General features: G+C 44.2%; 1 protein-coding gene across 4 annotated transcripts in view; it reads right to left on the bottom strand.

Moving 5' to 3' along the window:
• Positions 1–1,799: 1,799 nt before the first annotated feature.
• ttc7a (tetratricopeptide repeat domain 7A) overlaps positions 1,800–27,383 on the bottom strand; it is a 52,093-nt gene continuing 26,509 nt past the window's right edge. For all 4 annotated transcript variants that reach the window (XM_061790843.1, XM_061790842.1, XM_061790844.1 and 1 more), the window contains 5 exons: positions 27,263–27,379; positions 24,804–24,916; positions 23,471–23,605; positions 18,477–18,679; positions 1,800–3,017 (listed from right to left, as the gene is read on the bottom strand). In XM_061790843.1, coding sequence (XP_061646827.1) covers positions 2,799–3,017; positions 18,477–18,679; positions 23,471–23,605; positions 24,804–24,916; positions 27,263–27,379 — 787 coding nt within the window. In that variant the 3' untranslated portion in view covers positions 1,800–2,798. The remainder of the gene's footprint in view (positions 3,018–18,476; positions 18,680–23,470; positions 23,606–24,803; positions 24,917–27,262; positions 27,380–27,383) is intronic.

Below are 27,383 nucleotides of genomic sequence, written 5' to 3'. Positions count from 1 at the left end.
CCTTTAGGGTTGCCACAGCGCATCATCCTTTTCCATGTAAGCCTATCTCCTGCATCTTCCTCTCGAACACAAACTGCCCTCATGTCTTCCCTCACGACATCCATCAACCTTCTCTTTTGGTCTTCCTCTAGCTCTCTTGCCTGGCAGCTCCATCCTCATCATCCTTCTACCAATATACTCACTATTTCTCCTCTGGATGTGTCCAAACCATCGAACCTGGGCTGTCCCTCTGAGCTCATTTCTAATTTTATCCAACCTGGTCACTCCGAGAGCAAACCTCAACATCTTCATTTCCGCCATCTCCAGCTCTGCTTCCTGTTGTATCTTCAGTGTCACTGTCTCTAATCCGTACATCATGGCTGGCCTCACCACTGTTTTATAAACTTTGCCCTTCATCCTAGCAGAGACTCTTCTGTCACATAACACACCTGACACCTTCCTCCACCCGTTCCAACCTGCTTGGGCCCATTTCTTCACTTCACTGACCACACTCACCATTGCTCTGGACGGTTGACCCCAAGTATTTAAAGTCCTCCACCCTTTCTATCTCTTCTCCCTGGAGCCTCACTCTTCCCCCACCACCCTTCTCATTCATGCACATATATTCTGTCTCACTTCGGCTAATCTTCATTCTTCTGCTTTCCAGTGCATGCCTCCATCTTTCTAACTGTTCCACCACCTGCTCCCTGCTTCCACTGCAGATCACAATGTCATCTGCAAACATCATGGTCCATTGGGATTCCAGTCTAACTTCATCTGTCAGCCTATCCATCATAACTGCAAGCAGGAAGGGGCTCAGGGCTGATCCCTGATGCAGTCCCACCTCCACCTTAAGTTCGTCTGTCACACCTACAGCACACCTCACCACTGTTCTGCTGCCCTCGTACATGTCCTGTATTATTCTAACATACTTCTCTGCCACTCCAGACTTCCGTATGCAGTACCACAGTTCCTCTCTGGGTACTCTGTCACAGGCTTTCTCTAGATCTACAAAGACACAATGTAGCTCCTTCTGACCTTCTCTGTACTTTTCCATCAACATCCTCAAGGCAAATAATGCATCTGTGGTACTCTTTCTCTGCATGAAACCATACTGTTGCTCGCAAATACTCACTTCTGTCCTGAGTCTAGCCTCCACTACTCTTCATTGTGTGGCTCATCAACTTTATTCCTTTATTGTTCCCACAGCTCTGCACATCACCCTTGTTCTTAAAAATGGGCACCAGCACACTTTTCTCCATTCCTCAGGCATATTCTCACTCTCTAGAATTCTGTTGAAAAAAGCTGGTCAAAAACTCCACAGCCACCTCTCCTAGATGCTTCCATACCTCCACAGAAATGTCATCAGGACCAATTGCCTTTCCAGTTTCAGCCTCATCACTCAATCTGATACTCTTTTCACCTCCAAGACATTCTTAGCCAACTCTTCTTTTAAAATAACTCCGACTCCATTTCTCTTCCCACCTACACCATGGTAAAATAATTTAAACCCTGCCCCTAAACGTCTCGCCTTACTGCCTTTCCACCTGGTCTCCTGGACACAATATATCAACCTTTCTCCTAATCATCATGTCAACCAAATCCCAAGATTTTCCTGTCATAGTCCCAACATTCAAAGTCCCCACATTCAGTTCTAGGCTCTGTGCTTTCCTCTTTTCTTTCTGCCGAAGAACCCGCTTTTCCACCTTCTTCGACTTCGACCCACAGTAGCTGAATTTCCACCGGCGCCCTGCAGGCGCCATTTATGGAAAATAATTGTGATTATTTCAAAATTATTTTGATATATATTGAAATGACAATTAAACAACGCAATTATTTATTGATTTCAAAACTTAGTTTACATTCAACTACCAATACTCAACTTTAAGTACTTAAAAGAACAACCAGAAAAGATAAAATAAAGAGTAGCAACAGAAAGTTGCAACTGAACTTCATTAATCTAACATGTTTTTTTTTACAGATTAGAAAGAATATATGCCAGTAGGTATTGTTATATTACCTGTCTGTATGTGTTACTACGGTGTTTCTGCGTGATTATTCATAAATCACTCCCGTGACGTCTAAGGCAAATTTTTGCTAGCTGGTCAATAGGTTTTCCATTGAGTTTTAGCATTAAGCTGGCAATGTTTCTAAAACAAAGTATGTGTTGTATGTAAATGTACAATATGTGTAATTATTTTTCTTGTGTGTTTAGATTAAGAGTAAACTCCAACTCGGGAGTCAAACAGCTAAAAGCACACTCAGGGAAGGCAAAATAACAAACGTCACAGGCTTGCTGCAAGCAACATGGGTGCATTCAGGGTGCTTTCACAACACAGGAACTTGCACGCACACAATGCACCATTCGGCACATTAATCATATTTCTTCAGTTATAATGTTATTCTGATCATGAGAAGGCAAAATTGAAATCACAATTACATTTGGATTAATCGGCCAGCCCTATACGTCTGCAGACTTAATTTGCTATATTGATGCTACCCCCATTGGGATGACTTCAAATGCTCGTCTCAAATTGTAAATATACCTCCGCCATGTATATCTGGAATAATGGAATGTTTTTGAGATGTCAATAGTAAACGCCATGAATATACTGTATACGGTACTGTAGAAAGCTACATTTTTTTTTAAAGGGAATAACTTATTAACAACGAATAAAAATGTTATCTTTTGTATCAATGTTTTGGTCTTACAATGTAAACAAGAAGCCTTGATGTCCACCCGAATGTCTATGTCTGCACCAGTGTAGAATCTGTCAGTCGAGTTGGTTGGGACAAACCTACACTGTGGTCCAGGCTCCTCAAAGCTCCCTGGGGATGATCGTGAAAGGTCGGACGGGACAGGAAGCTTCCAGCTCCAGAGCTGTGAGGAAGCAGTCGGGGGCCTGACTGGATCCCAGAAACTGTAGCGCCTCTCCCAGTCCACTCCACGCTTCGTGTGACGTGCTGTGGACCTGAACTGCATCTCGTAGGACCTTCTCCCCGAGGTTCGCACGCCCTGTTTTCACCAGCAGCCGGCCCTGCACAAATAATTATAAAATTATACTACATATTTTATATAAACAACAACATTATGACCACTTGGACAAGATGATGTCCAATGCAAGAACTTTATCATATATTCTGCCTTTACAAAAACCGTGCTAAATTTTGAAAGATACAATTGAAGTGCTATCCATTCCTAAACAAAGTCTGGTTATAATTGTGGGTGTAGATTTCAGTGGTGTAGAACTGTACTGCATCATACCCAGACCTGTTTCTAATCTTTTGGTTACTCATAGCTAAAACAAAAATTAGACACGTGACTCTTTAGGATTTAATGCAGTTTTACACCACTCTAAACTGCATGGATTAATTTATTGATAAATCTCTGACCGTGTCACTCCTAACTGAGCTTTATTATCTTTGCAAAGGCAGAATATTTCATACAGCACTTGTATTGGATATCATTGTGCTGTGAAAGTGGTCATCATGTTATGACTGGTTAATATATAGGCCTGTTGGTACATCTAAATGTCCAAGCCACAAATACTCTAAAAACAATTGCATTCAGGTTGCCAAGCTCCATTCATTGGATATCTACACGCAGTCATTCAAAAGTAGTAATTTTTAACCTAAGTAACCTAAAAACAACAACAACAAATAAACCCAAAAAAATAATCATCATTCACCATTTTCGAATTTCATCCCTCATGTAATGCTGAAGAACAACCTTAAAGTTCATTTAAAAAAAGAACAAGTGTAGCACTCTACAAGGCGGTTGGCTTGGAAATCGGACATAGAAATAATTCCTGGAGAGCTGCCACTTAGCTTCCCATGCGAGGACTGCAGAGAAATCTTTAAGTAAAGCATCAAACCTTCAATTGCTCCAGAGTGTGATATTGCCTTTCATTCTGACACGTCTCCTCAGGGTGTCAACAAATTAGAAATAAAAAAAGACTCTTTAAGGCGACCACTTCAATCATGTATTCAAACTAATTCGGCTGCCATTGGCTGGCGACCAGTACAGTGGAACCTTGAGATACGAAATACCTGACTTCACAGTTTTTCGAGATCTGAACAGTCATTTGTCTGTTGTTTGAGATATGAGATATGCTATATGGTGGCGGTGAACTCAACTCAACAGTAGTTTGCCTTTAAGTCTGCTTGGTTAAGATTTAATCCCACCAGTCACAACAGTGACCGGAGAAAACCTTTTTCATTTCTAAGGCTATAAAAATGTTACAGAATGATCTATCAATGCATTTCCAGCAGATATTGAAATATTAAAGGGTCTCAATGAAATATGTGCAGTGTCGCGTGTTTACTGTTAATTGTCACAAGACCAGAGCTGTTGACTTTGTTTGCGCCAAGAGAAGAGGATGGGAGCAAGAAAGCTACCAAAGAAAACGTTAGTAAAGTATGTTGACATAAAAATAGCACATAGTTTTTTTTTGTACACATTATGTTTTAGGCGTCTGGTATGGATATATGGATTTGTAATTACTCAACTTAGTTTAATGTGGTCATAGAACTCACAAACATGTCACTGGCAGCAATAGTGACCATTGAGATACCCCGACTGGTTAGCACGTCTGCCTCACAGTTCTGAGGACCCGTGTTCAAATCCAGCCTCAGCTGTGTGGAGTTTGCATGTTCTCCCCTCTGACCTGAACCCAATTGAGAACAGTTCTTAAACAGGAGATATACAGTGAAGGAAAACAGTACACATCTCAGGACAATGTCCGGGAAGCTGAGGTTTCTGCTGCACAAAAACTTGATCGACTACAAATCAAGAAACTGACAGAATCCATGGATGGAAGGCTTATCACTGTTGTTGAAAAGGGGGGTGGCTATATTGCTCACTTACATATATAAGTGATCGACAGGCGGATCGGTGCAGCGTCTGCAGTGATGCGGACTTTGTATCGGTCCGTTGTGGTAAAGAAAGAGCTAAGCCGAAAGGCGAAGCTCTCAATTTACCGGTCGATCTTCGTTCCTACCCTCACCTATGGTCATGAGCTGTGGGTCGTGACCGAAAGAACAAGATCCCGGATACAAGCGGCCGAAATGAGTTTCCTCGGCAGGGTGTCCGGGCTCACCCTTAGAGATAGGGTGAGAAGCTCGGTCATCCAGGAGGATCTCAGAGTAGAGCCGCTGCTCCTCCGCATTGAGAGGAGCCAGATGAGGTGGCTGGGGCATCTGATTCGGATGCCTCCCGGACGCCTCCCTGGTGAGGTGTTCCGGGCATGTCCCACCGGGAGGAGACCCAGGGGACGACCCAGGACACGCTGGAGAGACTACATCCTTCGGCTGGCCTGGGAACGCCTCGGGATCCCCCCGGAAGAGCTGGATGAAGTGGCTGGGGAGAGGGAAGTCTGGGTGTCCCTGCTGAAGCTACTGCCCCCGCGACCCGACCCGGATAAGCGGTAGAGAATGGATGGATGGATGGATATATATATATATATATAGATATATATATATATATATATATATATATACATACATTTTTATTGGAAAGTTTTTAGTTGTTTGTGTATAATTCCCACTTGAATGAAAATAAAAAAGAGAGATGGGAAAATGTGTTTTTCATCTAGTTGCGTAATAATTCTGTGCACCTATAGTTGCCACATATTGATATTCTCCTATTTGTAAACATTCTTGTTTATGGTTTATAAAGATTTTAGATTAACCTAAAGCACTGTGGTTGGTGATTAATAAAAAATGTCCTCGAAAATGAGACGTTTATATTGTTCTCATCTTACAGTCAGAAAACAAAACCACTAACCAGAAGTATCTACCAAATTGGTACACTACATTTAAGAGAGTGAAGGAGACTCTCTAGAGAGTGATGAACAGGGCAGATGTCATGGGAAAATAATATTTACAGCTCCAAAAATGGCCCAATAAAACTGGGCAGCTTATTGGACAGATAACAGATTGCAAGAAAACTGAGATGAAGAACATTGGGACTGCTTGGTTCTGGCATCAGAGAAAATAAAACTGGTATCAGTTGGTTTTGTTTGAACTGTTACAAGCCATCTGTCTCCAGTTTTACCTCAGTACATCGCATCGAGCTTGGCGGTGCAGGTTTGTGTCTCGTAAAAGCACAAGTGAAGTGAGCTCAGCGATGCTGAGTGGCTAGTTGTACACACTATTTAAGCTGTACACACTATTTAAGCATATTTACATTACTGGGGACAATAAAAATAAAAATTCAACAAACAGACAGTCCTGGTTGTGTTTTGTTATGGAATTAATTGTCATGGAAGGAATTAGTTTCTACTTTTTGGATGGAACCTGATATCTTCCACAATGCAAATGAACAACCGTGATGTGCAGATTCAAGCCAAACAGAATGCATATGTCTATGAAGTAATTCCTTATTAAATAAGTTGAAATGAAAAATGTGTGCCCCAAGACAGTGTTTCACTTCCTGTATAGTTAGACCTTATGTACTGTACACCTGTATTAATCCATCTAGTTTGACAGAATGCATTCAACTACAGAGATCCAAACTTTGAAATGTATTTGCGCTGTGCCTATTTTTGTCACACTGAAATGTTTCAGGTCGTCGATCAAATTTGAATATTGCACAAACACAACCCAACAGAACTGTGAGGCAGATGTGCTAACCAGTCGTCCACCGTGCCGCATGCACACACACACACACACACATATATATATATCCATCCATCCATCCATTTTCTGAGCCGCTTCTCGTCACTAGGGTCACGGGCGTGCTGGAGCCTATCCCAGCTGTCATCGGGCAGGAGGCGGGGTACACACTGAACTGGTTGCCAGCCAATCGCAGGGCACATACAAACAAACAACCATGCGCACTCACATTCACACCTACGGCAATTTAGAGTCTCCAGTTAATGTATGTTTTTGGGATGTGGGAGGAAACCGGAGTGCCCGGAGAAAACCCACGCAGGCACGGGGAGAACATGCAAACTCCACACAGGCTGGGCCGGGGATTGAACCCGGGTCCACAGAAATGTGAGGCTGACGCTCTAACCAGTCTTCCACCGTGCCGCCTACTGCTGGTATGAATCTTTTAAAACTAGTAGCTATCCGACTAGCTGAAGATGAAAGCCTAACCAACATCCTCATCCACAACCACCTTATTTTCAGATTCTGGGACATACTGTATGTTTGAAGACTGTGTCGCCTTGTTGGCTGGACATTTCACTGCTCCACGGAATGGCAGCAGAAGGGCGAGTTGAAATTCCTTTCTAACTGGCTAATTGGAAGTCGAGATGGCAAATATGGATGCAAATTAGTCAACCTCAAGCTTTAAATGTCGATGCAGATTAGTATCGACAGTATCCTGACTTTAACCAGGATCCATCACCATACCGTGGCCAAAGGTGGCGTTTACACCTGTCTTGGTGCCGTAAATCCTCTATGACTGGGTCCAACTGGCACCTTTCTAGTTAGCTTGCTGGCTGGCTATCTCGCGCAGCATCTGTCATCTGCCACGCTGTGTTGGATCCTGCATAACCTCCCCCCTTTCATTCTGCCATGGTCACCACCCCAGGTTGTGGCGCTACCATGGGCATCCGTGCGGCTCCTCGGACTTGGCTAACGGACGCCTCCTTCTACGGGGATCATGGGCTTGGTGGAGGGCTATGGACTTCATCGCCATTCCTTCGACAGCCAACGAGGCTCCCGGCGGGGACTATCTGCCGGCGTCCCGTCTCTGTGGTTGACCGCGGCATTGACACCCGTCCCACAATAAAAGCTCAAGCCCTTTTGTTTATAGTTTATTTGTAAAGTGTTCTCGTGTGTCAGGAAAGGTGCTATAGAAATCAAATGTATTGTTATTAATATTGTTACTTGTCAACTAATCGGTTCGACTCCTATTAGCAACACTTTGCACCTGTCATAACATAGCATGGACCACTGGATCAATGTACTGCTTTTCCTGCAGAAGATTTCCCAGATCATCCTTGCTCCCTCTGGCACCCACGAGACACCTGTCAGTTCACTAGTTATCAGTCATCATGAATCATTTTCAGAAGATAATAACCAGTTTATACTGGAAAAACCCCACAAGACTTGTCATTTGGGACTTGGTCTGACCCAGTTGTTTAGCCCATTTAGGTCTGTAGTTCAGATCCTTACCATTGCCATTCCCCTGCATCAGAACTGACTGTTCTATCAATCTCCCTGTCAGTTGAAACTGGGAAAAAAGGAACTACAGTGGAACCTCGATAAAACAGACCCTGATATAACGGATATCGGATAAAACCGACCATCGGGACTGAACAATGTGTCCAAAAATAGTTCCCATTTGTCACTTAAAAAGCACTCGACAAAGTCTGTTAGTGCCAGAATTGGCCACTGTTGTTTTCTGGAGCTGTGGTGCAATACAGGCAGAGAATGGGTCTGACGTATTTCCAGGTCCTAGATATACAATATGACTGGATCCAATTCCAAAAGACATGCCGTGCCTACGTGGCGGCCATGTTGTATGCGGAGCATTGACGAGGCGGCCATGTCATGATGGTTCTATTGTCTATTGAGCATAGAGAGAGAGAGAACGGCATGGCTCTGAGGAGTGCAAAAAACCAAATCTTTTGAGTCTAGAACATGCTATTTTTGGTCCAGTAACAGTTTTTTTGTCAAGCCGTTCACCTTTGGCAATTAATTTGGAACTAGGAAGCACACTAAGTCCTTGCGGCTCATGAAAGCGACTCGCCTATGATGAGTACTGTACGTCAACAATGTCACGATGACCAAGCACGCCGGAGTGCTAAGTTCAGATGAAATGTGAAACTTTCAAACATTTTCAGGCTTTTTAAAATATTTATTGACAACAACTTTGTACTGTACTGGGCGTTTTAGGCCACAAAAGAAAAAAACAAAACAATAATGTACTGTACAGTAATATGGGTGCATATGGCCTCAAAAAAAGTGCTTCAAGGTAACGGACAATCAGCTATATCGGATGATCCCCACGTTAAGCGTTAAGAGAATAGAATATGTGTTATTTTATTAATTATATATATTTTACACTTATAAGCCAATTATTTGGTTATTGTAATCTTTTTCTGCCAAATATTGGAATCAGCATCAGTCTAAAAGAATCTATATCGGCCGGGCCCTGGTTATTGATCATTCTTTCATACACTGTCCTGTACAGTGTGTACTGCAAGTTACTGTTTGTGGACTGTGTGTGTTTGTGTACTTCAACAATTGGTCCCTGCATTTCAAAGCACATTTCCACCTTTCTTCCTATCACCTTATAAAAGACATCTTAACATCTACACATTTGCATAGCCACAATCTGAGGGTGGAGAAATAACTAAAAGGTAATCCATTGTGGAGAGGGTGATGGACAAAAAGAAAGAATGGAAAGGGAGTGGAGTTGAGGATGTGCATGTAAGCAAACAAGGCAATGGAAAAAAGGAAAAGCTAAAGTTAGCTAAACTGAATAATGAAAAGGGCAGACGAATGCCAAGCAACTGAATGAGCTGTACCTGGCAACAAAGGCAACAGCCAGCTCCCAGTTACCATAGTGTTTGTGCCCCTGATTCATTTTTCTCTCTGAATCTCTTCTACTGGCTCCTCTCTGCTCATCAGAGGACTTACTCAATAGAATATATTTCCCAGGTTGCTAGGCAATCCCATAAAATTGGCAAGCAGTGTTATAAATAATGTATTCGCATGATCCAATCAGCTGACAACCACCCCCAAGCACAGGGAGAGGAATAGAGAGGAAGATGGGACCATTTGATAATTGGGATAAAATTAATTCAATGAGCACAAGTCCCCATCCTTGAGATTTTGCATGCATGTGTATGAATCTGCTTCTGTAGGACAGGCAGCAAAGTAGAGCGTGTGGCTGACTCAGAGCAGGTGCTACTATGCACACAGGGAAATGAAATGTGGAGGATGTTGGGAGTGGGTCAGATTCATTTCATGCCACCACAAGTTGTAGGGCTGGGCTATGTGTTAGGATCAGCTATACCATCAGAACATACAAAGTCGTGTCTCATTCAACAGACGTCAACCAGGTGCATAACAGACATGAATTCATCAAGGCTGACAAGGCATGCAAACTGAAAATATGCTTCAGTCAGCCTATGGGCTGCTTCAAGCTCTTAAAACTAAAACTCTTACAGGAATGCACACACACAGAGAGAGACACACACACACACACACACACACACACACACACGCATACACGCGCACATGCCCGCACCGGTCCAAAACACTCTCCAGTTTTCGTCACTACCACACCCTCATCGATCCAAAAATACCAGCAGCTGACCAGTGCTGTGAGTCACTATCTGATCACTGCATAGACATTTGGTCATGGCTAGTGCTAATATGTACGGTAGATATACAAAGTGACTGAAAAGTAAATCACTATTTTAAAAATACTTAGAAAATGTATCTGGCAGTTAACAGTTTTGGTTGTGTTGTGTGTGGTGTGCTCCGATTATCTCAACACAACACCACACACAAAGATTCTGTTGTACCGCTGATCTTGAAATCTCGTTCCCGAAGGTTACCAGAGCCTTGAGGCTTGTAAAATGGTGTTGTCTTAATAAATATTCCCCATCTGGGGAATCCATTTTTATCCCAAAAAAAACAACATCGAGTAAGACATCCTCGTTTTTATTTACGGTCTTTTCCTTTTGTTGAGTCAGGGCGTTTCTTGATTGGCTATATTCTGTTTCACGTCACAATTCGCCGCATCATGAGAAGAGAAGAGACTCAGGAGAAGTCGGTTTTCCCCACACACATGAATAGTTTTGGTCGTAAATATTGAACAAGTTAATTATTTAAGATTGTCGGCCCCGACCCGTTTCGGACCCAAAAATCAGGACGAATCCTCTCTAACACACATCAGACCTAAAGAAAATCCATCCATCCATACCGCTTATTCTCACTAGGATTGCGGGCGTTTTGGCATCTATCGCAGCTGACTCTGGGTGAGAGGCGGGGTACACCCTGAACTGGTCACCAGCCAATCGCAGGGCACACATAGATAAACAACCATACTCAGATTCACACCTACGGGCAATTAAGAGTCTTCCATTAACCTACCATGCATGTTTTTGGGATGTGGGAGGAAACCGGAATACCCGGAGAAAACCCACGCAGGCACAGTGTAAGGAAAATTAAGAGGTAAGAACAGGCGTTTGTCTGACATGCTCGGTCGGGAAGGGGGAAATTCTGGAAAATACTAAACAAGGCGGAATGGTGGTCGACTGGTTAGAGCGTCTACCTCACAGTTCTGAGGACCGGGGTTAAAATCCCGGCCCCGCCTGTGTGGAGTTTGCATGTTCTCCCCGTGCCTGCATGGGTTTTCTCCGGGCACTCCGGTTTCCTCCCACATCCCCAAAAACATGCATGGTAGGTTGATTGAAGACTAAATTGCCTGTAGGTGTGAATGTAAGTGCGAATGGTTGTTTGTTTAAATGTGCCCTGCGATTGGCTGGCAACCAGTTTAGGTTGTACCCCGCCTCCTGCCGGAAGATAGCTGGGATAGGCTACAGCACTCCCGCGACACTTGTGAGGATAAGCGGCTTGGAAAATGGGTGGATGAAAAATACTTGATGACAAAGGTACATGACCTATTTGACTGCCCACACTGCTCTTCTCACCAATAATGTTCCATTTGAGCTCGTTAAGTCGAGTTTATACGGCAAGTGATGTCATCAACCTCTCTGAATTTTGACCAGTACGATTGATGGGTGGATATTTTGAACTAAAACTTGTCAGCCAATCGGAGAAGGGCTTCCCCGAGTAGCAGCCGAAATGAAACGGCCCAGGAGATACAGTACGTTGAGAAATAATCAAGTTAAACTGTTTTACTCGAATTTGAAGGTGTTTTTTGACCACATTTTCTATAGGTGATATCACACAAAAATTATCCCCGAAAAGGCCATTTTTTCCAACAACAAAAACTAAATTCCTCCAGAACCCATACTTCGATTTTCTAAATTCAGGTACTCAGGTTAAATTGGCCGTTCCAACCAGACAGTCATTTTTGGCAAATCTTGTCACGTTGCTACTTTTAATGTGGGTACTGCATTCTCTTCTATGTTGTTGATTGTTTTCTTAATTTTTGGAGTCAGATTTTCTTTCTTTAATAGAACTTAACAGACAATTCGGTCAGCGTGTAGACAGTGGGACAGAAGTTTGCAAAAAAAATTTGTCAAATAAGTACGTATACATTTTCTTGTATTTCACAAATGATTTGGAAAAATGATCCGGTTACCCTTCCCATGGGCTCACCATCTGTGGAAGGGGGTCAAAGAGATCAGGTGAAATGTGAGCTGGTTGGCGGCCGAAGGCAGGGACCTTAGCTGTCCGATCCCTGGCTACAGAAACTCTAGGGACGTGTAACGTCATCTCTCTGGCAGGCAAAGATCCTGAGCTGGTGTGTGAGGTCGAGAAATTCTTGAGAGGGGTTGGACTCTGTTCCACTCTGGAGTTGACCACTTTAAGAGGTGCCGAGCAGGTGTAGGCATACTGATTGCCCCACGTCTCGGTGCCTGTACGTTGGGGTTCACACCAGTGGATTAGAGGGTAGCCTACCTCTGCCATTGGGTCGGGGGACGGGTCCTGACTGTTGTTTGTGCCTATGCACCAAACAGCAGTTCAGAGTACCCACCCTTTTTGGAGTCTTTTGAGGGGATGCTGGAGAATGCCCCTTACTGGGGAATCCCTTGTTTTTCTGGGGGATTTTAACGCTCACATGGGCAATGAGAGTGAAACCTGGAAGAGCATGATTGGGAGGAACGGTCCCGTCGATCAGAACCCGAGCGGTGTTCTGTTATTGGACTTCTGTGCTCGTCAAGGATTGTCCATAACTAACACCATGTTCAGACATAAGGATATCCACATGTGCATTTGGCACGAGGATAACCTAGGCCGTAGTTCGATGACCAACTTTTTGGCTGGGTCATCTAACTTGCGGCCGCATGTCTTCGACACTTGGATGAAGAGAGGGATGGAACTGTCAACTGATCACCACCTGGTGGTGTGTTGGCTCCGATGGTGGTTGAAGATGCTGGCAGACCCAAGCGTATTGTGAGGATCCGTTGGCATAATTTGGCTACGTCTGGCAGAGTCCCCTGACAGAAGGAGTTCCAACTCCCACCTCCGGCAGAACTTTGAGCACGTCCTGAGGGAGGCGGGGGACATTGAGCATGAGTGGTTCCACGCCTCCATTGTTTGTTGAGGCAGCGGACCGGAGTTGTGGCTGTAAGGTGGTCGGTACATGTTCAGGCGGCAAACCCCGAAACCGTTGGTGGACACCAGCGGTAATGAATGTTGTCAGGCTGTCCTATCAGGCCTTTTTGGCTTGTGGGACTCCAGAAGTAGCTGACGGGTACGAGCTTGCCAAGTGGAACACAGCTTTGGTGGTCGCTGAGGCAAAAACTCGGGTGTGGGAGGAGTTCGGTGAGGCCATGGAAAACGACTTCTGGACGGTTTCGAGGAAATTCTGATCCACCATCTGGCATCTTAGGAGGGGCGAGCAGTGAACCATCAACACTGTGTACATTGTGGTTGGGGAGCTGCTGGCCTCAACTTGGGACGTTGTGAGTTGGTGGGCCGAATACTTCAAAGACCTCCTCAATTCTACTGACAAGCCTTCCTATGTGGAAGCAGAGTCTGGGGACTCTGAGGTGGGCTCTTCTATCTCCAGGGTTGAGGTCATTGAGGTGGTAAAAAGCTCCTCGGTCGCAGTGCCTGGGGGGTGGATGAGATCCCCTGAGTTCCTCAAGGCTCTGGATGTTGTGGGTCTGTTCTGGTTAACACACCTCTACAAGATCGCATGGACATCGGGGACAGTGCCTCTGGATTGGTAGAAGGGGGAGCAGAGGGTGTCTTTCAACTACAGGGGGATCACACTCCTCAGCCTACCCGGTAAGGTCTATTCGGAGAGCTGGAGAATAGAGTCCATCTGGAAGTCGAATCTCAAATTCAGGAGGAGCAGTGTGGTTTTCATTCTGGCTATGGAACGGTGGACCTACTCTACACCCTCAGAAGGGTTCTGGAGGGTGCATGGTAATTCACCCAATGTGTTTTATGGAAAAGCCGTTCGACCGTGTCCCTCGGGGAGTCCTGTGGAGGGGGCTCTGGGAGCATGGGGATCACACTCCTCAGCCTACCCGGTAAGGTCTATTCGGGGGAGCTGGAGAATAGGGTACATCTGGAAGTCGAATCTCAAATTCAGGAGGAGCAGTGTGGATTTCATTCTGGCTATGGAACCGTGGACCTACTCTACACCCTCAGAAGGGTTCTGGAGGGTGCATGGAAATTCACTCAATGTGTTTTATGGAAAAGCCGTTCAACCGTGTCCCTCGGGGAGTCCTGTGGAGGGGGCTCTGGGAGCATGGGGTGCAGGACCCCTGATAAGGGGTGTTCCATACATGGTCCACATTGCCGCCAGTAAGTCGAATACGTTCCCAGCAGGAGTTGGACTCTGCCAAGAATGCCCTTTGTCACCAATACTGTTCATTACGCAGATGGACAGAATTTCTAGGTGAAGCCAAGGCGTTGAGGGCATTCGGTTTGGTGACGTCAGTATCAAGTCTCTGGTTTTTGCAGATGATGTGCTTCTGATGGCTTCATCAATCCGAGATCTTCAACTCTCACAGGAGCGGTTTGCAGCTGAGTCTGAAGCGATTGGGATGAAAATCAGCACCACCAAATCTGAGACCGTGATCTTCAGTCAGAAAAGGTTAGAATGCCCTCTCCAAGTACAGGAGGAGATCCTCCCCCAAGTGAATGAGTTCTATTTAAGGGTCTTGTTCATAACTGAGGGAAGAATGGACTGGAAAATTGACAGGCAGATTGGTGCAGCATCTTTAGTGATACATACTTTGTATCACCCTGTCATGGTAAAGAAGGAGCTGAGGCAAAAAGTGAAGCTCTCAATTTACTGATTGATCTACGTTCCTACCCTCAGCTATGGTCTCAAACTGTGGGTCGTGACCGAAAGAAGAAGATCGCGGATACAAGTGGCCGAAATGAGTTTCCTTCACAGGGTGTCCGGGCTCTCCCTTACAGATAGGATGAGAAGCTCAGTCATCTGGGAGGGGCTCAGGGTTGTGCTGCTGCTGCTCCACATCAAGAGGAGTCAGATGATGTGGCTTGGACATCTGATTAGGATGCCCCCTGGAAACCTCCCTGGTAAGGTGTTCCGGGCATATCCCACTGGGAGTAGGACCCAGGGACAACCCAGGACACGCTGGAGAGACTACATCTCTCCGCTGGCATGGGAAGCCCGGAAGAGCCGAACAAAATGGTAGCGCAGAGGGAAGTCTGGGCTTCCATGCTTAAAATGCTGCCCCCACAAACCAAACTTGGATAAGCAGAAGAAAATGGTTGTATGGATGGATCCTGTTACTGAGAAAGTTACAATTATTGATTGATTGAAATCATATGTATAGAGTTCAGATTTCTTACTGAAGCAAACCAAACAATATATGATTGATTTTTTTTATTAAGATGAAAAGGATAATACAAAAACCTCAAGGCCCACTACCTTTAAATCATACACGCAGCAGTCAGAATGTATCTTAATTTATTTCTATCCCTAATAACCCAAAGTTGGAAGAATAGGATATTCAAGAAGAGTACAGAATGTACATTTGTAGAGTAATAGTCAGGAACATTAACCAAGAATAATCAGAATCCAACTTAAGACAGAGAAGAATAAATGGGCCACTCCCCCATACATGCAGGAAGCCTTAGCCACTGAGAAAACCTGCCGCTCTGGCTTGTACTGTATTCTAAAGGGGTGATGGAAACCAGAAATCTGGGAAGCTCTCCAAGTGAAATGTCCCACACACTGTCCCACTTAACAGCCAAAAAGCAAGGATGCATCCGTTCAGCACACTAATCCATTAGTATGTCTAGGATCTAATCCAAAATATGAAGGGTTACATTTTAAATAGTAACCCTTTTTTTGTTTTATTGGTGCCCACGACAACATGAGACAAAATCCACACACACACATGCTCACTAAGAGCACATCTGCCCTGTGAGAGTTACAGAGGGGGACACTGCCAGCTGGCTTCATTTCAATGTTTCACCTCTAGGGATTGGCTCTAGCACAGGCCAAATATGGAAGAGACATGACTACGCAACTGTACTTCTCCTAACACACGTACACACATGCACACACACACACACACGTATACACACACACATACACACTCACGAAAGTGTGCAATCAGAGCCAATGCACTAGCCTTATGTGGTCACAAGAAATCCAGTGCTTAGGTCAAAGAAGTATCAGCCAACACATCTATGGTCACTATGGAGACGACTGGCATCCGTGTGGGTGAATGTGTCGACTGGGCACAGGTCTTTGGATTTGAGGAACATCCCTTGCCAGTCCCTTCGGCATGACAACAGAGAGAGTTCAAAGGTCACAGGGGCAGTGGTTAATCCTTGGATCATTTGGAAGACAGACGAGGAGAGAGACCAAGGGGGAGTGGGTGAGACAGGATCTTTATAGAGCGGAAGTGTGTTTATGTGAGAGAGCGAGAGAAACAGGTTCACTTAAATGATCAGGAAGGAGAAAGCCACTCTGAATACAATTTGTCATTTGCTGTTATGAAGCACAGGTAGTTTCTAAGCTTTTTTGGCATTCAAATATTCATCACTTAATGCTGTGGTTATTAGGACTAATGTGACCCATATTCCGTCTGAGTAGGAGTACACAAAATGAACAGATAAATTTGAAATTACACAATTGCTGTACAGTTGTACACCAGACAAATGTTATGCTAATCTGGAATTACACACACGCACGCACGCACACACCCACACACACCCACCTACACACACACACACACACACAGAGTCAACCGATCACACGTCACCACACATTAAAGCATCTACTTATACGACTAGCTCAGGGGTGGCCAACACTTGGCTCCCAAGCCAAGTGCAGCTTTTTGGCTGTCTTCGCTTGTCCCTCATCTGTCAGTCCAGGGGTGTCCAGACATGCAGATTTCCCTGGACACTTTTTAAGACCTGAAAATAGCATCCGGGATTGGAAAATGATCTCAATCTGCATATTGTATATGTTTCTCCAAAACCTGTATGTACCTTTCAGCATGAATGGTGCCTTCACAGATGTGTAAGTTACCCATGCATTTGGCACTAACCCAGCCCCATAATATCACAGATGCTGGCTTTTGAACTTTGCGTCCATAACAGTCCGGATGGTTCTTTTCCTCTTTGGCCCGGAGGACACGACGGCCACAATTTCCAAAACCAATTTGAAATGTGGACTGATCGGACCACAGAACACTTTTCCACTTTGCACCAGTCCATCTTAGATGAGCTCGGGCCCAGAGAAGCTGGCGGCGTTTCTGGGTGTTATTCATAAATGGCTTTTGCTTCGCATAGTAGAGTTTCAAGTTGCACTTACGGATGTAGCGCCGAACTGTATTTACTGACATTGGTTTTCTGAAGTGTTCCTGAGCCCATGTGGGGATATCCTTTACACATTGATGTCGGTTTTTGATGCAGTGCCGCCTGAGGGATCGAAGGTCATGGGCATTCAGTGTTGGTTTTCGGCCTTGACGCTTACATGCAGTGATTTCTCCAGATTCTCTGAACCTTTTGATGATATTATGGACCATAGATGATTAAAACCCTAAATTCCCTGCAATTGTACGTTGAGGAACATTGTCCTTAAACTGTTAGACTATTTTCTCACACAGTTGTCACACATTTCTCAACTTTCTGAGTCTTTTTTGCCACCTTTTTTGGAACGTGTTGCAGCCATAAAATTCCCAGTTAATGATTATTTGCTAAAAACAATAAAGTTGATCAGTTTGAACATTAAATATATTGTCTTTGTAGTGTATTCAATTAAATATAGGTGGAACATGATTTGCAAATCATTGTATTCTGTTTTTTATTTATGTTTAACACAACGTCCCAACTTCATTAGAATTGGGGTTGTATAATATCAATAGCACCACCAATGATTGGTCTTGACATTTCAGTATCAAGGGAAGTAATTACTTTTATAATCTGAAACAGGTACACTGTACACTACATTGAAATTTGTTTCAAAACTGAGTTTACTTACATAATCAATATTTTCTATGGTGTACTACACTACAAACTACAAAAATATGGGACACTCTTTGCAAATGAGATTTGTCTAAACACAAAAATGTTATTTTTTTTTCCAACAGTCATTTTGCAATATTGTTGCAATGTTATAAAAATTAGTACAGAAGAAAGAAGATACATTTATTTTTTATTTAAATGTATTTAAAAAATTGCAATTCAACAACAGGTGAGTTAGCTGGGATAGGCTCCAGCACTCCCGTGACCCGCGTGAGGATAAGCGGCTCAGAAAATGGATGGATGGATGTTTCTCACTTTGAAATTCCCTATCCAACCATGTTGTGTGTTTTGGTGTATTTATAGACAAAACACAATGTTACATTAACTCATTTAATTTTGCGTCATGTATAGTTCTTGGCGTTGCTCACCATGTGCACCAGTATGCGCTCCCCAGTAGGGTGGATGGCAAGGGCTTCATCGTAAAGACTTTTCGCGTCCTCCATTTGACCCCGGAGCTCGGCTAGGTGGCCCCTCTGCAGCAATACTGAGTGCGAGTTGGGGAAGAGTGAGCTGGCCTCGGCTATGCAAAATTGTGCCTCTTTAAGTCGACCGTCCACCATGAACAGTTCTCCTGCAGACACAGACAGAAATCCAGACAGAGACATATCATGTACAGTTGCGTTAAAGTGCTAGTTACAACCTCATTGCATGTTAAAATATAAACAGTGTGGCACTTAAATACACATAACATTACATAACCGGTTCAAGTAAACACACACACACACATGCACGCTAAAGGAGCAATGTACTGTCTGGGAAGTTATGGAACTGTTGCCTAAATAAGGCCACCACATACTAAAGCTGCCTGCCTCTCGGAGGAGGATAACCTCCAGACACTAGCTTCTAACTTCTATAATGTCCAGTCAGACCTCAAATATAGATTATTGGTGGATCCTTCCATGACACTGCATCAATGCATGCCAACAGCCAAGGAAGCCTTGAGGAATAAACTCTTCAACTTTAAACAATCACGCCACCGGATATGTATGTGGTTTGGGGAGAACCGAGGTGAACTGTGTTGTGCAAATATCATGCACGCCTCTTGCTCCTGAATACTGTGTGAACTCATCTGTGTAGTTGGCAGGAGGTGTTCTGTTGTTGTTTTTTTCCCCTACCTAAGTACAGATGCACTGATATAAATTACTTCTCATAATTACCATTACTATCCTACTGTAGCTTAATTTTGGGAAAATACATATAGTGATGCCCTGTAATAATGTGATTTCTTTGCAGTTATGTGTATGTGACAACATGGTGTACCCCTTTGAGTAGACTTTTTTCCTGCGTGGCCAATAAGGAAGTGAGATTGTGACAGGAAGTGACCGATGAGAGCAGGAATGCTGGGAAGGGTACAGGGAACACAGCCTGGTCCCATTATACCAAGAACACACATTGAGAGACTTTAGTGCAATTTTGCCTTATTTCTCAGCAGATGAATAACAGGAGCAGAAGGTTGGTAATCAAAAATAACTTTTGAATTACTGTAAGCCACAGGGGACACGATACCGACATACTTCACATCTGCCCCTTCCACTTCAACCCACTAGGGTACTGTAAACACACTGGAGGGCCGGTTCTTAAAATGCCCCTTTGGATCTCCTCCGCTGCTTTAATTATACTTTGTGTCACGTGTACAATGTACACCAAAATTACTTCTCTGCATTTAAACCATGTGGGCCGCGATTGTGGAGAGCAGGGGTGAACCCGGACACCCTGCGCAGGAAACTCATTTCGTCCGCTTGTATCCGGGATCTTGTTCTTTCGGTCACGACCCACAGCTCGTGACCGTAGTTGAGGGTAGGAACGTAGATTGACCGGTAAATCAAGAGCTTCCGTTTTCTGCTTAGCTCCTTCTTCACCACAACGGACCGATACAAAGTCTCCATCACTGCAGACGCTGCACCGATCCGCCTGTCGATCACGCGTTCCATTCTTCCCTCACTCATGAAGATATTTGGACTCCTTCACTTGGGGAAGGATCTCATCCCCGACCCGGAGAGGGCACTCCACCCTTTTCTGACTGAGGACCATGGTCTCAGATTTGGAGGTGCTGATTCTCATCCCAGCCGCTTCACACTCGGCTGCGAACCGCTCCTATGAGAGTTGGAGATTACGGCTTGATGAAGCCAACAGAACCACATCATCTGCGAAAAGCAGAGACGCAATACTGAGGCCAGCAAAACGGACCTCTCTAGGCCTCAGCTGCGCCAAGAAATTCTGTCCATAAAAGTTATTAACAGAATCAAAGGGTGACAAAGGGCAGCCTTGGTGGAGTCCAACCCTCACCGGAAACGAGTCTGACATACTGCTGGCAATGAGGACCAAACTCTGACACCGGTCGTACAGGGACAGAACAGCCCGTATCAGGGGGTTCGGCACCCTATACTTCCGAAGCAACCCCCACCGAACTCCCCGACTCCCTGTGTTGAACGTCTTCTCCAAATCCACAAAACACATGTAGACTGGTTGGGTGAACTCCCATGCACCCTCAAGGACCCTGCCGAGGGTGTAGAGCTGGTCCACTGTTCCACGGCCAGGACGAAAACCACACTCCTCCTCCTGAATCTGAGATTCAGCCACACAACATCCAGAGCCTTTAGGAACTCTGGGCGAATCTCATCCACCCCCGGGGCCTTGCCACCGAGGAGCTTTTTAACCACCTCAGTGACCTCAACCCCAGAGATAGGAGAGCACGCCTCAGAGACCCCAGACTTTGCTTCCTCATGGGAAGGCGTGTGGGTGGAATTGAGGAGGTCTTCGAAGTATTCTCCCCACCGACTCATAACGTCCCGAGTCGAGGTTAGCAGTGCCCTATCCCCATCATACACAGTGTTGATAGTGCACTGCTTCCCTCTCCTGAGACACCAGATGGTGGACCAGAATTTCCTCGAAGCCATCCGGAAGTCTTTCTCGATGGCTTCACCAAACTCCTCACACGTCCGTGTTTTTGCCTCAGCAACCACCAAAGCTGCATTCCACTTGGCCAAAAAGGCCCAATAGGACTCCTTCTTCAGCTTTATGGCATCCCTCACCTTTGGTGTCCACCAAAGGGTTCAGGGTTTGTCGCCACGACAGGCACTGAATACCTTACGGGCACAGCTCCGGTCGGCCGCCTCACCAATGGAGGCGTGGAACATAGTCCACTCTGACTGAGTGTCTCCCGCCTTCCCCGAAACGTGGGTGAAGTGTCCAGGCAAGGGAAAACGCAATCAAAATCATCCATCCATCCATCCATCCATTTTCTGAGCCGCTTATCCTCACTAGGGTCGCGGGCGTGCTGGAGCCTATCCCAGCTGTCATCGGGCAGGAGGCGGGGTACACCCTGAACTGGTTGCCAGCCAATCACAGGGCACATACAAACAGACAACCATTCGCACTCACAGTCACACCTACGGGCAATTTAGAGTCTCCAATTTATGCATGTTTTTGGGATGTGGGAGGAGACCGGAGTGCCCGGAGAAAACCCATGCAGGCACGGGGAGAATATGCAAACTCCACACAGTCGGGCCGGGGATTGAACCCGGGTCCTCAGAACTGTGAGGCTGACGCTCTAACCAGTCGGCCACCGTGCCGCTATCAAAATAATCAAATAATCAAATAATCTTTCTCATCATAGGGGTCTTTGGAGCCGTGCTTTGTCTGGTCCCTCATCTAGGATCTGTTTGTCATGGGTGACCCTGCTAGGGGCATAAAGCCCCAGACAACTTAGGATCATTGTACTTACCCTCTTAAAATATATTACACAAAACTATTGAGTTGCACAGGTTATAGGCCACATTAATGGTGGAAAACGTTTTAAAAGGATTTTTCTTTGTGTTATTTTTTTCTATCACAGTGTGTAGACTTTATATATCCACTCTCTGTATGGTGAACATGTCAACTTCCTCTCTCATGCTCGATCCAACTAATGCAGTAGCACTTGCTCAGTTCATGAAGAATGCATTCGAAGATCTGTTGTTGTTTATTTTATTTCTCTGTTCTACTTGTGTTTTTGTATGTAACCCTCCAGTTTCCCTCTTCCTGCTTTATCTGTTTTTCTGCCTCACTTGAGCTTTGTCATTATGGTAAACCAGCTGCAGTAATCCACACCACAGCTAGAAACCATTCCATTGACCAGCTCTTTATTACCCTATTCTGTCAGACCTTTTATTATCAAGAAATCCTCTGCATTAATTTTTTTTAACTGCTCTCTTTCCTACAGCAGCTGAGGTCAATATATCATTGATACATTCATCCATCCATTTTCTTTACCACTCACCCTCACTAAGGTCGCGGGCTGTTGGAGCCTATCCCAGCTATCTTCGGGCGGGAGGCGGGGTACACCCCGAACCGGTTGCCAGCCAATCGCAGGGCAAATAGAAACAAACAACCATTTGCACTCACATTCACACCTACGGGCAATTTAGAGTCTTCAATCAACCTACTGTGCATATTTGTGGGACGTGGGAGGAAACCGGAGTACGGGAGAAACCCACCCAGGCACAGGGAGAACAGGGTCAGTTTGGACAAGAGGTAGACTACACTGGACTAGTTGCCATTCAATCACAGAGCACATACACTGTGGCCAAAAAAAACATTTTCTCATATTCACACCTCTATTTTTTGGAATGAGAACGAGGAACATGCAATGCTGACGACATGCTCCACCTATGGCGCTAGAACATTGCCAACACCAGTTTCGGTGTCCCTACATCTTTTTCTACAATGCTACTAAACTATGAATGCCAAAACTTAATCATAGTGGCAAGGCCTCCCAATCCATATGATAACACAATGTTTATGTTTTGTCCATTCATCAAATTTTTGAGAGGTGTGCGGTCCCGGATGTTGGAATACACTGGGGGGGGGGGGAACCATTTGAAATTACTTGATTTGAACATGTACATCGATTGCACATGATAAAAATGTGTTAAACCTAGATCGAAAGAAAGGGAGGGAAATTATGTCAATTTACGACATTTTAGTCATGTGCAACTGAAAATTACCAGTAACCTTTTTTTTCAATGTAGGTAGCAATGTTTGTTCTCGTTCATCCCAAATGTGTTTGATGGCATTGAGGTCAGTTCTTTCCACACCAAACTCATCTACATTGCCATTATCAATCTTGTCTTGTACACTGTGACACAGTCATGCTGCAACTGAAAAGGGCTGTCACTTAACTTGGAAGTTGGGAACATTGGATTGTTCTAAGTGATTTACGATACTCAATAATTAAGATTTAAAAGTAGCTCAGCCCAAAGTCTGACGGCTTAATCAATTTTTAAAGAGATTTGTCCCAAACTCTGCCTTCTTCTCCTGTGCTTATAAACAGGCAATCAAAACAGTCTGTATTTCTTTAAACTCATGTGTGCTGCTGTCGTACCAGCTTGCAGCCAAATACGTTCTAGGGTAGTCCAGATGTACGCGGGTCCTTGGCGATGCATGGAGCTAATGTCTGACACTTCTGAGAGCGCCGCCTCAAGATGAGATGCTGCAATCGATGATGGACTCATTGAACCTGAAAGTATAAGGCAAAGAAGAAACAGGAATAAAATACATTATTAAAATGACAGAACTTTAAACTTGAAACAAGGGTGCCAATTTAGCCTACTACAGTGTGCAGGGTGTCCTAAAAAATATAACATTTTATAATTATAGTAAAATAGCCAATTCTCACTCAAATGATCTAACATTTTTATCACGTGTAAAATTAAGTTTAATTTCATTTTAATGATTTACTTTTTCTTTTTCAGAGTGAAGAATGACATAACTAGCAATTAGTATGCATTTTGTGTCTGAGAATGCGCAAACCCAGCCAAACAAGAGTGTGTAACTTACATTTTTGGGGGGGAGAAAATTCAACTTAAAAAAAAAAAAAAAAGAAAAAACAACAACACGAGAATAAAAGATTTGCAGATATCTCTGAATATTCCCATTAATCCAGGTAATTTCCTTCTCAGGGCATTGAATCGATCGTAACTGGACTGTTCTAATTGTCTCAGACGACGTTTCGCTTCTCATCCGAGCAGGCTTCATCAGTTGACGCAACAAGGCTTAGTTATGATGCACTAGGCAGTTTTTGTGCGGAAAACTCAACTATTTATGCTTAACCTTACAGGCATACCCCACACCACGTATGGTATTGTAGTTCATGCTTCAAATAACGTTTGGGAACACTTGGTATCAATATCACTAGATTTATGTCAAGGATGACAATGTATAGCTCCTGAAAAGTGGTCACAATCAAAGTAAGTCAGAATCTTTGTTCATATTTCCAACATTTGCTATTTCACATTGACAATCAAACACATGCAAAAACAATATTAGAGTCCTTGGTAGTTTCACACAGACTCCTACTTCAATAACTTGCAGTTCAAATGAAATGCCAATAATTCATGTAGATACTGTATGAGTATGGCTTCATTAACACTACAATATATTGTTTTGGAGTCAGTAACAATAACACATTTTCCGGCTATTGGCACGTTGACATATTTGTAGCACTGTTGCTTCCCCGGTCTTTAGCGCTCCCGCTGTGGGTGATTTGAATCATAATTTTAACTTCATCCATCTACTCGCAGGCCACCCTGAGGGAGGGTGCGGGCCGCATGTGGCCCATGGGCTGCCAGTTGTCCATGTCTATGTGAGTGTACTCAACAGTTCGAGTCTCTACAGACAGCAGGGTACAAAAATATTTAAGAAGTCAAAAGGCAGACCAGTGGAGGTATCTTGGAAGTCAGGCAGAGTGAGGTGGATGGATGTTTTGCTGACTCCAGGGCTGCCATCCAGCCTCTCAACCACTGGTATACTGGTACTGTCATCTGTCTCACTGGAACATACACACATATCACAAAGTACAATATCCCACCGGCATCCTCCAACTGTTTACGCTCATGAACTGATGAAATAAAACCAGCCGAGTGCCACTAATATTTTATATGATATCGTAGGTACAAATTAGGTGTGTGAGGGATTAGTCATTGATTCGTAGATGCATCATAATGCTGATGTTCTGAATCAATGTCAATAATCCATCTATTTTCTGGACCGCTTTATCCTCACAAGGGTCGCGGGAGTGCTGGAGCCTATCCTAGCTATCTTCGGGCGAGAGGCGGGGTACACCCTGAACTGGTCGTCAGCCAATGGCAGGGCACATAGAAACAAACAACCATTTGCGCACACATTCACACCTAAGGGCAATTTAGAGTCTTCCATCAACAATGTCAATAATCAATTATTAAAATTCAAGAAAAAAGTCGAACGCAGATGTGCAGCATCCCTTGGACAGTCACTGTGGAGCACAAAGTGCGAGTGGGTGCTTGGTCTGTACGATATCATACCATCCACAACATGGTTTATTTTCAAAATAGCAGTTCGAAGTGTATGTGCCCTGTGCGCCGCCCGTCGATTGCGCACCCATGGCCTATCATCAACGGGGGTATAGGGGGTGGGCGAGTGCCGCTCTTCACAGAATGCTGCCCTGGGCGGCTGCCCATTTCGCCCATATCAGAAACTGCCCCTGATTCCACCGTTTTTGTTGAAAGATCTTTTGCTGAAAGGTTTCTAAAATTGCGACCATCAATGCTAATCGAATGTTTTCCGTATATGTTAGCGTTAAGCTAATGCCTAGATCAGACTCCAGGATTTTACCCCCGATATTGGCCCAATTTGCTATCGTTCCCAGATTGGGCACCACATATTTTATCGGAACAATAAAACTTATTGTAGTGATGTAATGATTTGGCCCTACGACACCAAAATGAAAAGTCTAGCATGTTAGATTTTTGGGGATCTCGTCTGTGTAGTGTGACGCTCCGACAGCGCACCTTGACGTCGACCAACAGGATTGCGTATTGTGATGGGCGCTTCGCCTCCCGTGCTTGCCGTTGTCCACATACTTGTTCGACTCGCCGTTGTTAACATTTATTCACACGCACAAACCAATGTTTAACAAAGCTTTAGAGCATGATTCAACAGAATGCCAGCATGTTTACATACAACTGTAACTTGCAAGGCTACGCAACATTTTGTTGCCTGCTTGCGAGCCGTATTGTTTTAAAAGTATGTGAACATACGCCAAACAATCCTTTAATGGATAGCCCAAAATGTCATTTCTGGAGCACCCGGTGACACTGCATGTTTTTTTTCCCCATCTTTGGTCTTTTTTTCCCCACATTGCCCCGGAGATCCATGGCTTGACAATGACTTGTTGTCGCCATGGTAATGGTTGTGTCCGGTTGAGATGAAAGGTGACACGTTTTTCATGATCGTAAAAGACAGGATACGGTGGTATCGGACTACATGTTCTGTAGTGTTGCCACTGTCTGACTGAGATACACCAAGATTTTATGGCAGTAGTCTGACATCGTGCAATCGCGAAAGACCAAATTTATCTTGTAGTCTGATCCAGGCATAAACAGAGTCGTGAGGCAGCGCTATGTAGTTGTTTGAAATACACAACGTGTCATTATCTTTGTTTTATGTTTCGTTTGACAGTAAACTATAACAAGGAATGGCATTAAACAGCTTGAAGCCTCTTTTTTGATGAATTAATTGTTCCCTATTTTCCAAAGTACTGCTTAATGTGAAAAGAATTGAATTGGGTTCACTGCTACCATACATACTGAGATACATACAAGACTGAGTTTGCAAGTCAAAGCAAAAAAATGGCCCAACGATGGCTCGTATTTCGAAAAACTCATAAGTTGTGTCACTTGTATCTCAAGGTAGCACTCTATTTCATTTCAACACAGGGACTTTGGATGACTTTTGGTGTGGTAAATATGATCTATTCTATTCACGTTTGCAAAAACTATTGACTTAACGCTTAAACTAACCCTCAACATGTCCGTTGTTTATTTATTTTACATACGTCCTATGACAAAACCAAATGTTCTTTGTATTGATAACCCAATTCATCAATTAATTCCACCAAATTGCTTGAATATTTCGCGAGTTCTCCTCGGAAGGTGAATAAAAAGTTTTAAGGGCATGTTTTAAACCTTGGTATGCATGGGTGGATGATCATCTACACACATTAAAAACTGTGGGTGATCAATACCAAAAGTTTCCCTTTGTAAGTTTTATCTGCCATACCAGTAAAACACGCATGCATATCTGCACATTATAAAATACAGTATACATACTGTATATGTAGACACTGTATGACACTCACTTTGAACGGCTGACATCATAACGACTTTGCCAGATTTGCAGCATTTCCTGGCAGGTCTGTAAGGCCACAGCGGGGCCATACAAGACTTCTTCAAGCTTAGCCTTCGAAGACAGCAAACTAG

The sequence above is a fragment of the Phyllopteryx taeniolatus genome, chromosome 11, assembly GCF_024500385.1.
Source record: "Phyllopteryx taeniolatus isolate TA_2022b chromosome 11, UOR_Ptae_1.2, whole genome shotgun sequence".
In the NCBI taxonomy this organism is placed as follows: domain Eukaryota; kingdom Metazoa; phylum Chordata; class Actinopteri; order Syngnathiformes; family Syngnathidae; genus Phyllopteryx; species Phyllopteryx taeniolatus.
This window is presented reverse-complemented; position numbering and strand designations above follow the sequence as displayed.